Source organism: Gouania willdenowi, chromosome 7 (genome assembly GCF_900634775.1).
Source record: "Gouania willdenowi chromosome 7, fGouWil2.1, whole genome shotgun sequence".
NCBI classification, from domain to species: Eukaryota; Metazoa; Chordata; class Actinopteri; order Blenniiformes; family Gobiesocidae; genus Gouania; species Gouania willdenowi.
The window spans coordinates 35238019-35253330 of NC_041050.1; the positions used below are offsets into that span (position 1 = coordinate 35238019).

Sequence of the window (15312 nt, forward strand, 5' to 3'; positions counted from 1 at the left end):
TCCGCCTCTTTTTTTATGCCACAGGAACTCGTGTCACAAAGCATTTCTCTTCTGGAATTGTATGGAAATCAATAATGGGGGGAAATGGAATGGAGGTGAAAGGATATGAAGCCATGTGAAACGGTTGGACTATAGCACTCCTCTGTGTCAATAACATGATTTAACCCCTGACCTCTAACACTGAGTCCTTTATATGTGACATCTAATGGGCTCTCAACACAGTGAAACGACCCCAGAAGCAATCAATTGGACTCGGTGAGACAAAAGTCCATCCGTTCATGTTGCTTTTGGAACAATGAGCCGGGTTTCAAACTGTGTTCGCAGATGCCTTCTTTAACTTTTAGCACCTCTTCAAGTTTGACCTCAACATTGTTGGATTTTTATTATTTGCTGCAACCACAGAAAACTTATATTTGAAAAGGAGAATATGTCCATGTCTAGTATTTATGTAGAGCATTCATCTGAAATGGCGTCAAAGTGGAAGTTTTTTTGACGTGTTGCATAAATGAGAACCAGGGCTGTGATCTAAATCATATTAACGTGCTACTCGTACCAGGGTTGTGGTCAGTTACATTTTAAAATTACAATTACGTCTTAAATTATCCATGTTCAATTACAGTTCAGTTATTCTGATTAGTGACCAGCATTTTCTCTGAATAATCAAAATTCCAATTATTATTTTCCCCCTGAAGTCAATTACAATGACATTCTCAATTACTAAAGTTAAATTACAATTAATTACAATTACTGAATGTTTTATAAATAAGCCCATGAAACATAACCTTCCTCTTGTGTTAGCTTCCTGTTAGCATCTCTTATGATAACAGGTCAGTTTTAAATGTCTTAAATCAGCTGTAAAATACACTAAAAAATATTATCTATCATATAATTAGTTTTTCATCACTTGTTTATCTCATTCGGCTTTCTAATCAATGAAAATATTGGTATTAATATTTTTGGTGTGGACGTCTGAGCATTTTTTCCTCCACTATGCCCCTCAATTAAATTTATTTCTATGTTAAATGATCCTCAAGAGAACAGACAGGTAAACTTGATATGAAATATATTTAAAAAATATATGCATAAGCCATAGAACAAAGTCCATTATCTGAACTCAATTACAATTACAACAGCAAGATATTAGTTTCAGTTACGATTACAATTACAATTGTAATTAATTTACCAACTACGTGATTACAGTTATAATTGACTGCAACCCTGACTCATACAAAGTCTCACGTCAAAATGAGTATGTAGTGCGTTCACATTACGGTAAATAGCATTGAAATATTGAGTACGTGAGAAATACCAGGGTGTATACTATGTCGGGACATTTGTGAAGTATACACGGCGGGCACACTAGTCATATTAAACCGTCCCATGATGCATTGCGAGCGGAACATAAAATCGTCCTGGGACTGGTGTCACGTACTGAGATTATAATCCTAACCTAATCCAATAAACAAATAAAACACGTGTCCGTTCACTTTGAAAAACAAAAAGAAATTATCACTTTTTTAACAAAAATTAATTTTCCGATAGTGCGCATGTGCGAGCATGCGCATATATGCGCATTTACAATCTCAATACGATGTGAATTCAGTACATGACACTGGCTTCAAGCTAAAAATGAAACATCCCTGTTTCAGAATAAAAGCATCTCTTCTTGTCTTCCATTAGCTACAGTTACAGTTAGTGACATAATGTTTGAAATGACGTTTCCAGGCTATAGCTAGATTCAATTGTAATAGCGGTGTTCAACCCTTAGAGGGCAACAAAATACACCAAATTAAAATAATTTAACTAAAATAATAAAAGTTGGACAAGGGTCAATCAACAGCAACTTAAAGGTCCCATACCATGCTATTTTTCACTCATCTCCATTTGTTGTAAGAACCCTAAAAACATAGTATTTGAGGTTTATTTTCCCAAATTTGCCTGTTTTCCACAGTATTACCTCTGAAAAGTCACTTTCTGAGCAACTCTACACAAACAGGCTGATTTGCAGCCTACTTATACATATTCATGAGTGGGTGCGTCTATAGACACTGACTTCCTCCTCCCCACACGGTGACGTAGGGCCAGAGGACACCCCCCCCCCCCCCCCCCCACCCCCCCTCCCACCCACTCCGTATCCGAGCTCATGCTGCTTTATAAACACGAGACGGGGCGGGGCGTTCACAGACTGTAGAAAATACATACATAGCACTGCGCGAAGGACCCTGAAATGCTCACCTTTGTGGGTGTGTCTGTTTACATGTCAATCACGGCAGAGAGCTTCCTGGAGGCGCGGCTTCACCAGCTCAGTGTCGTGTCAAAATTGTCATCAAAGTGGGAACGTGTCATCAAATTGTAGCGAGGTGTTACGGCTCGCCCTGTAGTAAGAAAGGAGCAAATCATCCTCTATCGATTGAGGAAATCAATGAAAAAAACACTTTGTGCATGTGTATGAAGCCCTATTAGCACTTTATGATATTTAAAGCAGACAAAAGTTGATTTAGCTTAACATGGGCCCTTTAATACCCAAATACATATGTATTCAGCAGAATAAAAGTGGATTTGGGGATTCGTTACTCTTTAAGTTTAGCAAATTGCAACAGCTGAAGTCAATACACACGTATCTAAAGGCTTTGAACAATTCAGTATGAACGTCATACCAAAGTAAACACTCTCAGCACTTAAGGTCTTTGTTAGCGGACACAAAACCCCTTTCAGAGAAACTATAAAAGTTGGTTTTACTTACTGGTACTCTACTTTCAGTGCTCAGTGTTGTCCTTTAGACGCCTTGTATACAGACAGCAGAGCATTTTTGTCCATTTATTCATCTTAATAAAAAAGTCTCTCAGAGGTGCACTGAGAGTGGAACCTGCAGTTTGTTCACTGCTCTTTAGAGGCTTCATAAAAGCATCCAGCATCTAAATATCTTTGCGTGACCACAATGGTAAAGTGAGGATGCCCAAACAAAGGGGGATTCAATCATAAAGCCTCAATATGTCCTACAAAACATATCGATTCACTGAAAATGAATGTACACAATGTAGTATCCAACCAAAGCCTCTTAGATCACATGCTATTATATATATTAGTGAAGAGCTTTGTAATAAAGATGTAATAGGTGATTTTTGAACAACCCTGTATAAAAAACACAACATAGAGGTGAGTTTAAACAACGTAATGGATGATGTCATATTAAGCAGAGCATTAAGTGTTGCAGCCCAGAAGTGGATGAGACCTTATTAGAGAGCAATGACAATGGTACAGTACTGCTCCCTGGTGGCAGGATGATCAAAATGTTAGCTGGTAGTTATTATGGTTTACTGCTGATTTTTCAACACAGTAAATGCAAATATTAAATGTTTCTATGGTTAGTGGCAGAAAAGGTATGCACCACAAATTTTAGGTAACAGTCTATAGCAGGGGTGTCAAACCCATTTTAGTTCAGGGGCCAAAGATGGAGCAATTTGATCTCAAGTGGATCACAGATTTCATGCAGCAAACTTAGTAATTTTACCATTTTTGGACCCTAGTTTGCACTCTTACGTATACATGTAATATTAAATATGTAAGAAACCGACAATATCCAAAGACTGAGTGACAGATACCAGTCCTAATAGGAACTTCACTTTAAATTTCCTAGATGTTGTGACCAATTTCTGTTTAAATAAGGACTTTTTTTGACAGTTTAACATTGAAAATGACTTCAATCGTGTGATATAAGCACTGGGAAAATATAAGCCCCTGCAAATAATGTTGAGTCATTCATGTTTTTATGTATTTATGTTTTTTCAGTCATTTCTACTTTCTCCTGCAGGCTAAATTGGATGCTCCAAAGGCCCCCGGGCCATGATTTTGACACACGTGTTCCATAGGGTGTTTAAGCTAAAAAAATGTATGCAACTAATTTAAAGAACACAAACGTAAATGAATTGTAATGCCGTACAGTACGTTGTTGTAGCTCTATTTGCATAGTTGTTTCAGATGCCTCCATCTGCAGGCTAAATCACCAGATAAATCATGGTAAATCAAGGGTTTACAAAGCATCTGGTTTAATGCACCTCCTAAAACAGCTTATTTGTGACAGCTGTTACTATGTTCACAGTTATTGGCAATAACTGTGCATGTTGTCATGCAGCCAAATGTTTATGGAGAGAAATGTGTCTTTTTTAATACAAAACAAAAAATTAAAAATTATTTGAAATAAAAAAAAATAAATAAAAGAAACTGTAATTGCTACTTTTATTTTTTCTTTAAATGCATTATTTTTGTTTGGAAATATTTTTTTGTTAGCAGGATTTGTTTACAAATAAAAAATTAGTTATCATGAAACTATCCATTTTGTTTACATCTTCTGAAGTTTTGGTTGCATTTTCGGAATTTTCGTTTACGTTTCCTAAAGATACAAATGTTCAAAACTTCAGGGAACGTAAACAAAATGTATAGTTTCATGAGAACTAAGTTTTGATTTATAAATAAAACCAGAATTTAAAAAAAAAATAGTAATGAGAGTTTTCTTTGTAAATCCTTTATATTTTATTATTACAAATCCATTATTTTTGTTTGTAAATCTTTGCAAATGTGTTTTTGTTTGCAATTTTTTTTATTTTTTTTTCAAATCCATTATTTTTGTTTGCAAATGTATTTATTATTTTAAAATACAAATCCATTATTTTTGTTTCTAAATCTTTTTTTTTTTTTTTGAAAATCTTTTTTTGTTTGCAATTTTTTTTTTTTTTATTACAAATCCATTATTTTTATTTGCAAATCCATTTTTTGTTTGATTGCATAAACAAGACACACGTTTCTCTCCATAAAACTTTAGAATGCTGTTAATGTAACTGAGGTTGAGGCATTAATGTCATGTTTTTCTCTTTGCTTGCCTAACCCACCGTCACCTTTACTTCCACTCACAACCTGCACTTCACCTCCAATCCATACATTGTCCTCCTCCTCCTCCTCCACCACCACCCACCCAGACTCGGACAGCCTGTGCAGCTCAACACGCCACAGCCTGGGCCTTTCAGACGGCAGTGAGGACCAACTGGACCGCCTTCAGCAGGTGGAGCTGGCCAGGAACACGCCCATGTCCCAGTGGAGGGCGGGAACTGTACAAGCCTGGCTGGAGGTTGTCATGGCGATGCCCATGTACATCAGAACCTGCTCTGAAAATGTCAAGAGTGGAAAGGTTGGTGATACTTCTAATGCATGTATTCACTGCCGTCATTGGGAAACCATAAAGTTGGCTTTTTAGTGGGACACTTTTTTTTTTTTTGACTAAGCAATTTTAACATAAATTACTACGATTTTATGCAGAGCCGAATGTAAAAACTCAGCCACTGTTTCATAGTCAACATATTTTGAACATGTTGCTCAATTTCCTCATATTTAGCTCATTTTTCTTTCCTTTGAGACAAATTCATGTAAAACAGCATGTTCTATATCATTGTTAAAAATGTGTACATGAAAATCTACAATAAATATATCTAAATGTAAATGTTGAATATGCATGTTATATGTAAATGTTTAATCTCCAAATTTTCAATTCAATTCTAAATTTAAATCTACATGTAAAAGTTAAATCTACATGTAAAAGTTAAATCTAAATGTATATGTTTAAACTAAATTTAAATGTTAAATATGCATGTTATATGTAAATGTTTAATCTCAAAATTTTAAATTCAATTCAAAATTTAAATCTACTTGTAAAAGTTAAATCTAAATGTTAAATGTAAATCTACATGTGAAATCTAAATCTAAATGTATATGTTTAATCTAAATTTAAATGTTAAATATGCATGTTATATGTAAATATTTATTCTTCAAATTTTAAATTTAAATCTAAATCTAAATTTACATGTAAAAGTTGAACATAAATGATAAACCTAAATGTAAAAGTTAAATATGAATGATAAATCTAAATCTATATGTGAACGTTTAATCCAAATCTAAATGTAAATGTTAAATATGCATGCTATATGTAAATGTTGAATCCAAATCTAAATGTAAATGTTAAATATGCATGTTATATGTAAATGTTTAATTTCCAAATTTTAAATGTAATTCTAAATCTAAATCTACATGTAAAAGTTAAATATAAATGTAAATCTAAATGTTAAATCTAAATCTAAATGTAAAAGTTAAATATAAATGATAAATCTTAATCTAAATGTTAAATCTAAATGTTAAATGTAAATGTAAAATTGGTCACCAAGTGTAAAGCTAAATGTTTAGAAGTTATACAAAGTGGGCTGGTTAGCACCTGTCAATCACGAGGCCCAGGCCACAGTCCACACACCTCACCCTCCAAGGTCTTCTGCATCCTGTGTGTTTTTAACACTGGCAAAAGTGAGTAGACATACAGCATGCTGGTACTCTCAGTGAATCTATGTCTGAGGGCAGTTGTCCACATATTCCCTTGGCTGATATGCAGCCCGGATACCAATCATTAACACTCTTTGGAGTTCTCCGCGCTCCTCAGTCACTGAGCCTTTAACATTTAGATTTAAATATCAATATAACATTTAGATTTAACGTTTAGATTTACGTTTAACATATAGATTTAGATTTAACATCTACATTTAGATTTATTTTTCGTGTACACATTTTTAGCAATGAGATCATGCTGTTTTACATGAATTTCTGTCTCAAATGAAATAAAAATGAGCTAAATGTTCACAATATATGAAAAGGTGACAGAGTTTTTACATTCGGCACCACATACAAGTCTGCTGTGAATGTTTTTCAGGTTTTACTGGGATTAACAGATGAAGACCTGGAGCTGGGTTTAGGGATCAGTAGTTTAATGCATCGTAGAAAACTCCGTCTGGCTATTGAAGATTACAGAGATGCAGAGAATGGTCAAGGGTGAGGAACATTTTTCTTACAAAAAGATCACTCGCAAAAACATCTTAAATAATATCAATAACATTATATAATATATGATGATGATACAAGAGTATGGTCAAATAATCTTTTTATTTTGTCATATCTTGATTTTAGCCGTGTGCTTTGATACTGATGCTGTCTTCTGCATGCTAATGACCAATTGCACTTTTCTGTTTCTTTGTATGTCCTTGGTTGTAGTCTGTTCAAAGCCCTTTTGTATAGACTATCATAAAAAAGTGAGATAATAAAGAAGCATCACGACACTTCCTAATGATGCTCATTTGCTTTCCATTTAGTCAACATCAAACATCTGTAAATTTTGGACAGCTGTGCGGCCACATTTTCTGGCTAATGTCCTTAGATTATTGTCAGGCTTTGATGTAAAGTTTGCTTTGTTGATATTTCTTATCAGAGGTTGTCCCTTAGTATAATTTTTGTTCATTGTCCCCCACTTTTCAGGGGTTGCCTGTATTATAACTACAGTAGATACTGCTCTACATATTTTAAGTGAATTTAATCATACATGTATTTATTTATTTATTTATTTTAATCACAAAGGAAAACCTTTGTGGCTAAACATTAAGAAGGTGAAAAATATTTCTCTACAAAAACTCATAAAACTCATCTCATAAATATTAGAGTTCTGAGTTCAGTCTTTTTACCAATAGCTTATAATTTAGAACTTGGTTTATTAATATAGATTGCAGCAAACTCATGTAATTAATTCTTAAATTACTTAATTTTTTTTGAAGGTTTAATCCGGATAAAATTAGTTGGTAAATTGGTAATTATTTATTATTTTGCTAGCCTTTATTTCTTATGGCAAGTAGCTGTTGTTATACATTATTTGTTTGTGTCTGCAGGCTCTTGTCTGTGTCTCGTCCAACATTAACCTTGAATTTAAGCCTTTATTTATTCATTTATTTCTGATGTTTCACTCGTTTTAGAATTTAAACTTCGTCTTCTGGTGTATTTTAATGAGCTGTGCCACAAATTATTATTGATGAATGAAAAAAAAAGTCTGTGTGCATGTAAAAATACATCTATACTGTTAAAACATAAACTGACAAATGTTTATGTGTACCTCCTGAGAGGTGTTGCCCGTAGGGGTACACGTACCCCAGTTTTGGGAGCCACTGTTGTAGGCTATACTGCAGGATCCAAATCTAATATTATTTGATACATTTTTAAAGTTTTGTTACATTTTGGGCCTGGAATCTGAATCTACCCTTCTGATGAGATCAGTTTAATCCAGATTTTTTGGATCAAAGTGATCCAAAAGTTCTGAAAAAAACTCAAACTAAAGGTTTGATCAGGATCAAAATCAAGAATGGATTACATGATCTAATCAAATTCTGTTAAAAAAATCATTTTCAAGATTTGAATCAATCCGTTATCCAGAATCCGAGTTCTGGCCCAGATTAGCAACATTTCCGTTTGTCTTCCTACAGACTTTCCAACGCAGCAGATCTGGATCACCACTGGGTGGCCAAGGCCTGGTTAAGTGACGTGGGTTTACCTCAGTATTCTCAGGCCTTTCACAATCACTTGGTTGATGGACGGATGCTGAAATCCCTGACAAGGCGTGACCTGGAACGTCATCTGAACATCACCAAGAAGTTCCATCAGGTCAGCTTAATGCTGGGCATCGAACTGCTACACATGCTCGACTTTGACAAAGAGGTTAGTAAAACACTGAGATTACACTATTAACATGTGGATGACATGAATTAAAAAGTACTTCTTGATATTTTTTAATTTTTTCCTTCCAGGCTTTGCAAGTTCGTAGAAGTCAGTGTGAGCATCAACATGTGGATCCAGTCGTTTGGACCTCCAACAGGGTCATGAAATGGATCAAAGACATTGATCTCAAGGTGAGGAAATGTACTTGATATTTTAACTTTTGCGTTGAAAATAGAGATGGGTGATATTATCAAGCCTACAATATTAATGGACAGTAATTGCCATAAAATGTCATATTTTATATCACAGATTTCTTTCACTAAAGTTAGTTTTGATCATGTTTGTTATACTGGGTTAAAAATAGAAATTGACAATACGCACCAGCTCAATTATTTTCATACTGTTTTTTATTTGAACTATATGTACAGTAGTGTTTTAATTTGAAGAATACTAATAATTATTCAAGGTTTTTGAGCTTTCTGCCCCTTCCTGCACTCTATATCTATTTCTGTGATAATATTGTCACTAATGTTTTGTATATCATTGTATATTTGTAATATTTTGTGTGTAATGGTGTTTTCCGATTTCTATTCTTTTATAATATTAATATTTTATTCTATTTATTCTTTCAGGGCTTAACGGGGAACTTCGGGACGTTATTTTGTTATGTTCATATTCATGTATATGATTTTCATCGCAAATCATTTAATTATGTATAATGAAAAATTATAAAAGCAAAAAATATGTTTTGAAAAAAAGTATTACAAGACATTTTTTTTCTAGGCGACCGTATGTGGGGTCACGTCCTCGAGGTTAAAAAACCTTCTTAGGGAAAATACTTTACAAGAGAGGGCATTAAAAAAATGAAAGCTCTAGTTTGCAATATATTAAAAATCATTACAGCACATTTTCCATAACTGAAAATGTATTATTTTTTTCTTATTTGGCACGAATGATGTTTCACGCTGAATTCATTCAGTTTGACGTCACATTGAAAGTAAGCATAACCTGTTAATTCCATGAAGATATTTAATGTGACCTAAAATTAGCTTGGTGGGAGGGGGTGTACATATCGGTATCAGAAAAAGTATTAGAAGTTGGCAATAAAAAAATTTAAAAAATCTAATAATTCTAGGTAAACTACAATTTGAACTAGAATAAAAGAAAAAACAAAACATCACACATTTCAATGGGCTGTCAGGCTGTTAATAGTGATCATTGTAAAAACCCTGTGTGCAGCTGATTTTTAATTTATAAGCCAGTAAGTGATTACGGCTGATTTATTTTTTATTTTCAAAACTTCCTTGTTTAAAAAAAAAAAATACTTGCTGTCCTGTTTGTACAAATAGAGGAAGCTAACATAGAGTTAATGAACAGTTTTTTTAAACATTAACTTATAGCAAAGAAGTATCGCTCGTGTGAGAGTGTCTGGTTAAATATTTGCTTTCACTCACCTTCAAATGAAGTTAGAATATTTTGGTTGTAGTTTTTCCCAAAGCAGAACAAATTGTATCACTGATGTTTTTGAGGAAAACCAATATGGTTTTGTATGTTCCTAAAAACATACCAAAATGGGGAAAAAGTCCTGATTTTTCAAGTCCTGATTTTTATTTGATTATTGTTTTTGTTGTTTAGACATTTTGAAATGTGTGGATTTATTCTTGAATCAACAAAGGGAGTCAGTGTTTCTCTTTGAAGACTGTTTTTCCTTTCCTGTGTGTGTGTTACCCTTGTTTTAAAACTCTGTAAATCCCATCGAAGTGTAAGAAGAGCACAAAATCAATGATGGCTTCTTTTATATGAACCTCTTTAGGAATTTGCAGAGAGCCTCCTGAACGGTGGAGTTCATGGAGCCGTCATGATGCTGGATCCTTCCTTCAACACTGACACCATGGCATCAGTCCTGGGGATCCCCACTAACAAGGACATGGTCCGACGACACCTGTTTGAGGAGATGAAGGCCCTCATTGGTCGAGCCAGGTGAGACCACAAAACACAGTGGTATCATGTTTTTCTTAAAATACTTAGTATTCCCTTTATTCTTTAATAAAGTATTGTATTAATGCGTGTACCCTTAGTTCTTTGGTTATTTCGTTTGAAAACCAAATCAAAATAACAACTCAGAGAGTGGAGGGGGGAGGCAAGCTGGTTAAGAAGAGAAGTGGAAAAATCATGAGGAGAGATGGATTTCAGGTTTCTAAAACAAATGGTTTGCTTGTCCTTCGGGTGGAGGGTGATGTGTTCGAATGTGGATATGGAGTTGATGTTGAGGGCTTTTTTATGGACTGAGGCTACGCCACCGCCCCGGCCAGTGAGACGGGGCTGTTCAATGTAAGTGTATCCAGGGGGAGTGGCTTTGTTTAGTGAGAAATAGTCGAGAGGTTTATGACAGGTTTCAGTGATGCAGAGGAAGTCCAGGTTATTGTCAGTTATGAATTCATGTAGGATGAGTCTTTTATTGAGGAGAGCCAGTTTCAGTATTTTCAGCGTTGAGGGTGGCTGTGAGGAACGAGGGAGTGGAAAGAGGATGGGATTGGGCCATTTTATACGTTTTTTGTCATTTTTGTAGGGTTTAGGGGGCCTGGCTGTGATTATGGACTGAATGGGAAAGGTGTGAGCAGAGGGATGTAGTAACGGGTGGAGCCTATAGGGGGAGCTGTGGCAGGAGGAGTCTCTTTGGTGGGGCACAGTAGAGTAAGGTGAAGAAGACGGTGTGTGTTTTTTGATTTTTCTGTAATTCTGTTTTGGTTTTAAGTCAGTAAAACTAAATAATCACATCTTGTATTTGTTATTGTCATTTGGTTTTACTGTAAAACACAATAACCAAAGATCAAACAATTCACAGATTTGTATTGTGTGTGTGTGTGTTTGTGTACAAAGATGTATTTTAGACATTATTTTATGATATTTACAATGTGATGATCAATGTGTGGTTGTCACAGAGCTGATGCCAAACCTGACGGTGAACACTTGGTTCTGGAAACATCTCTTTCTCTGCTTCGCCAGAATTCACTGGGACGACCGTCAAGCTCCACCAGCCGACACACTGATGATGATGGGTCGCTGAGACGAAGGGCTGTCAAGGTGCAAATACATTTAACAGTTTTGTGAAATTTACTCAATGTCTCAATTTAAATAAAAATGAACTTTTTCAGTTCAAGGTCTACTGAACTGAACTTGGTTTGAACCTCCTTGTTTAACTTATGGCTGACTTAGTCAGGCTGTGGGCATGTCACTGAGTGCAATATTGTAGTGAGGACAAAGTGAAACTAACAAACAGGAAGCGCTTGACTTGCTCAAAAGTCCCAGCACTCTTTGGGTTCAGATTACTGAACTTGAAGGAGGTTTTGTCCTTGACTCTGTCTCACCAAACCACCAAAACACAGACTTCCAGGGAAAGGAAACATACAACATGATTAAAGCTTTCAAATAAATGAATAAATACAAATGTGAGGCAGAGTGCAAGATGCTTCTTGCACAAGGAAAGGTTCACCAGGAGCCTAAACCTGTAGCAGCATAACTAGAGAAATAGGTTGAGGAACAGCTGAGCGAGTCAACCCTACAAATGATATATCTTCTGAAAAAAAAGGGAAACCCTAGTATTTTCCTCAAATATTACTAACCCCAAGGGGTTAGAGTCATCTGAAGGTTATTTGCTTCCAGAAAATTGTTGACCAAGTTTTTGTGTCAGGGACTTTGATATTTGTTAAATACTTAAATAACCCCTTGATAATGATACCTTGACCTGTTCTCTAGACACATTCTAAGTCACGTTCACTGTGAAAGAGCTGTTCCAAATTGAGGATATTGTCTCCATCCATGTCATGTATCATCTCAAAAGTATCAACTCTGCACCTGCAGGTGTGGGGATGTAAAGTCACACACAGACAGACAAGTTTCACGCAGCTAAAACAGCTTGGGGTCAAATTGATTCCAGAGAAACACTAATGCGTGCAAAATGTGTTCAGCACATTGAAAACATATCATGATGATTTTATACTTCACCAATTGTACCCATCAAATTAAGAAAAGTCATGAAATACGAAGCAAAAAAAAGTCATGATTATTCTTTGAATGGTCCCAAGGATAATAGGAGGGTTAATGGGATCAGAACAATGATAACATTTTGCACGTTTGTGTATTAATTACATTTTTTGGAACACTCATACAATATCTGTACTTTTACGAATATTCTTTTTTTTCCTCCAAATAACACACTTTTTGCCATTATTTATGATGAAAAGCAAAAGACTTAACAAATACCTGTGAGATTGAAAACTACTCCGCTGTGGTGAATAATGTACTGATTGTGTGATCCTATTTCAGCCGCCTGTAGGATTCAGCCCCAAGTCACGCAATGGGCGGGACTTGAGCTGCCACAGCAGCTATGGTTCCCTACCACGTGACGTCCAGGACCGAGCTCCGTCCAGGGCCGACGGGAGCCCAATACACGGTTACACCAGCATCGAGGTCACCAATGTGTGAGGCAATCATCACAGCTCAACTACAACACAAACATCTATCATCCATCCAATCCGGAACAAAAAAAAAAAAAATACTTTAACTGATTTATTTTTCTGCTTTAAGAAAATGATGTATGGAGGAAACAATTTAACATTTCTTTTTTGTATTTTTGAGTCTTTTACAGACTAATCGTCTGTCTAATGAGTATGATTTTCCAGTCAGTTTGTATGATACAGGGAACCTTATTTTTTATTTTTTCATTTTATTCATGTAAATTGTTGTTGTTTGAATTTATTCTACTGCTATTGATGCCTTGTTTGCGTGATTGGGAAAAAAACAGACTTGAACTGTTGATGGTTGTTATCATCTGCACCTTTACACTGTTGTGTCTAAACAAAACTGTCTTCTAATTTTATGTCTTAATGTGCAGGTAAATGATAAAACATATAAACCCTGCCAAAAAATGATTTCTGTGTGGTTATTAGGATAACCTTTAAAAAAAAAAAAAAAAGAAAAGAAAAAAGAATGTAATTCTGTGGAAATGAAAAACTGTTCCTAAAAATGAAATAAAGATGACATTTTAATACAATTCCATGCTGCATTAGTATTCAGTGGAACATTCAATTAAACACTGTCTAAGTTAGTTTGGTGCTGGGTTGGCAGGTTCTCATCAAAAATCTATATTGTTTTTTGGTTTTTTGTATAAAGCAGTAGTTAAGATTTCTCCTGTAGCATATCTACAAATATTATACACTTAATAAATAAGTAAAAGGGGGATTTTTGGAGTAAGAATTCAAGAAAAACTGAAGAATATTGCAAACATTTGATGTTACCATGTAACGCAATAAAAAACAACAAAAAATATATATATATAAAAAATAACTCACCTATATATCTCACTTTTTTCTTTATTTTCCATTTTCCACCTTTTTCTCATTTTTAATTTTTCAATTGTTATGCCTTTTTCTCATTTTTCATGCCTTATTGCAATTCCACCCCAGATTAAGTATGCACATCATATTTGCGCGAGTTTTTAGGGTCATGTGACAGCCTTATCTCTGAAAAAAAATCTTTTTTTTTTCTTTTGTGCCATTACAGCCTTACCTCTGATTTGGGGTGTTTGACATTTTTTTTCCCCTCATCTTCACCTTTTTCTCATTTTTTAACTCCTTACTGAATTTTCACGGGTCTCAGACTAAAAAAAAAAAAAACAAAAAAGAACACAAACATACCAGTAAAAGTATTATACATCATATTGAGACTAGGTTTTAGGGCCTTGTGATAGCCTTATCTCTGAAAAAAAAAAAAAATCAGAACATTTTTCAACTTTTATGCCTTACTATAGCCTTACCTTTGAGTGTAGGTGTCAATTTTCCCTCATTTTCCACTTTTTCTCCTATTTTCCTGCCTTAATGCATTTTAATACCAGTATAAGTATGCACATTATAATGAGACTAGTTTTTAGGGTCTTGTGATAGCCTTCTCTCAGATTTTTTTTCTTCAACTTTTATGCCTTACTATATAGCCTTACCTCTAATTGTGGGTGTTTGTAAATTTTTCCTCATTTTCCACTTTTTCTCATTTTTTCCTGCCTTAATGCATTTCATTACCAGTATAAGTATGCACATTATAATAAGACTAGTTTTTAGGGTCTTGTGATAGCCTTATCTCAGAAAAAAAAATCTGAACATTTTTCAACTTTTATGCCTGACTATAGGCTTACTTCTAATTGTGGGTGTTTGTCATTTTTCCTCATTTCCCACTTTTTTTCATTTTTTCCTGCCTTAATGCATTTTCATACCAGTTTAATTATGCACATCATATTTAGACTAGTTTTTAGGGTCTTGTGATAGCCTTCACTCAGAAAAAAAAAATCTGAAATTTTTCAACTTTTATGCCTTACTATAGCCTTACCTCTAATTGAGGGTGTTTGTAATTTTTTCCTCATTTTCCATTTTTTTCCTTTTTTCCTGCCTTAATACATTTTCATACCAGTATAAGTATGCACATCATATTTAGACTAGTTTTTAGGGTCTTGTGATAGCCTTATCTCAAAAAAAAAAAAATGCTGAAATTTTTCAACTTTTATGCCTTACTATAGCCTTACCTTTGATTGTGGGTGTTTGTAAATTTTTCCTCATTTTCCAATTTTTCTCATTTTTTCCTGCCTTAATGCATTTTCATACCAGTAAAACTATGCACTTTATAATAAGACTAGTTTTTAGGGTCTTGTGATAGCCTTATCTCAGATTTTTTTTTCTTCAACTTTCATGCCTTACTATA

General features: G+C 34.6%; 1 protein-coding gene across 2 annotated transcripts; it reads left to right on the forward strand.

The window, feature by feature from the left end:
- Positions 1-4746: 4746 nt before the first annotated feature.
- On the forward strand, positions 4747-13264 carry LOC114466789 (kazrin-like). 2 transcript variants are annotated; one of them, XM_028452525.1, is made up of 7 exons: positions 4747-5182; positions 6743-6861; positions 8334-8565; positions 8655-8756; positions 10379-10545; positions 11508-11649; positions 12892-13264. In XM_028452525.1, the coding sequence occupies exons 1-7, from the start codon at positions 4853-4855 to the stop codon at positions 13048-13050; spliced, it is 1251 nt and encodes a 416-aa protein (XP_028308326.1). In that variant the 5' UTR covers positions 4747-4852; the 3' UTR covers positions 13051-13264. The 2 variants fall into 2 exon arrangements, with proteins under 2 accessions (XP_028308326.1, XP_028308327.1); XM_028452526.1 differs by having other exon boundaries at positions 11572-11649; positions 12892-13024.
- The last annotated feature ends 2048 nt before the right edge of the window (positions 13265-15312 follow it).

Excerpts from the sequence above, each read along its gene's own strand:
- LOC114466789 (XM_028452525.1), top strand. The coding sequence starts at position 4,853 with ATGTCATGTTTTTCTCTTTGCTTGCCTAACCCACCGTCACCTTTACTT. Across the intron at positions 8,566-8,654 it reads TGCTCGACTTTGACAAAGAG|GCTTTGCAAGTTCGTAGAAG; the intron begins GTTAGTAAAACA and ends TTTTCCTTCCAG. Across the intron at positions 8,757-10,378 it reads TCAAAGACATTGATCTCAAG|GAATTTGCAGAGAGCCTCCT; the intron begins GTGAGGAAATGT and ends GAACCTCTTTAG.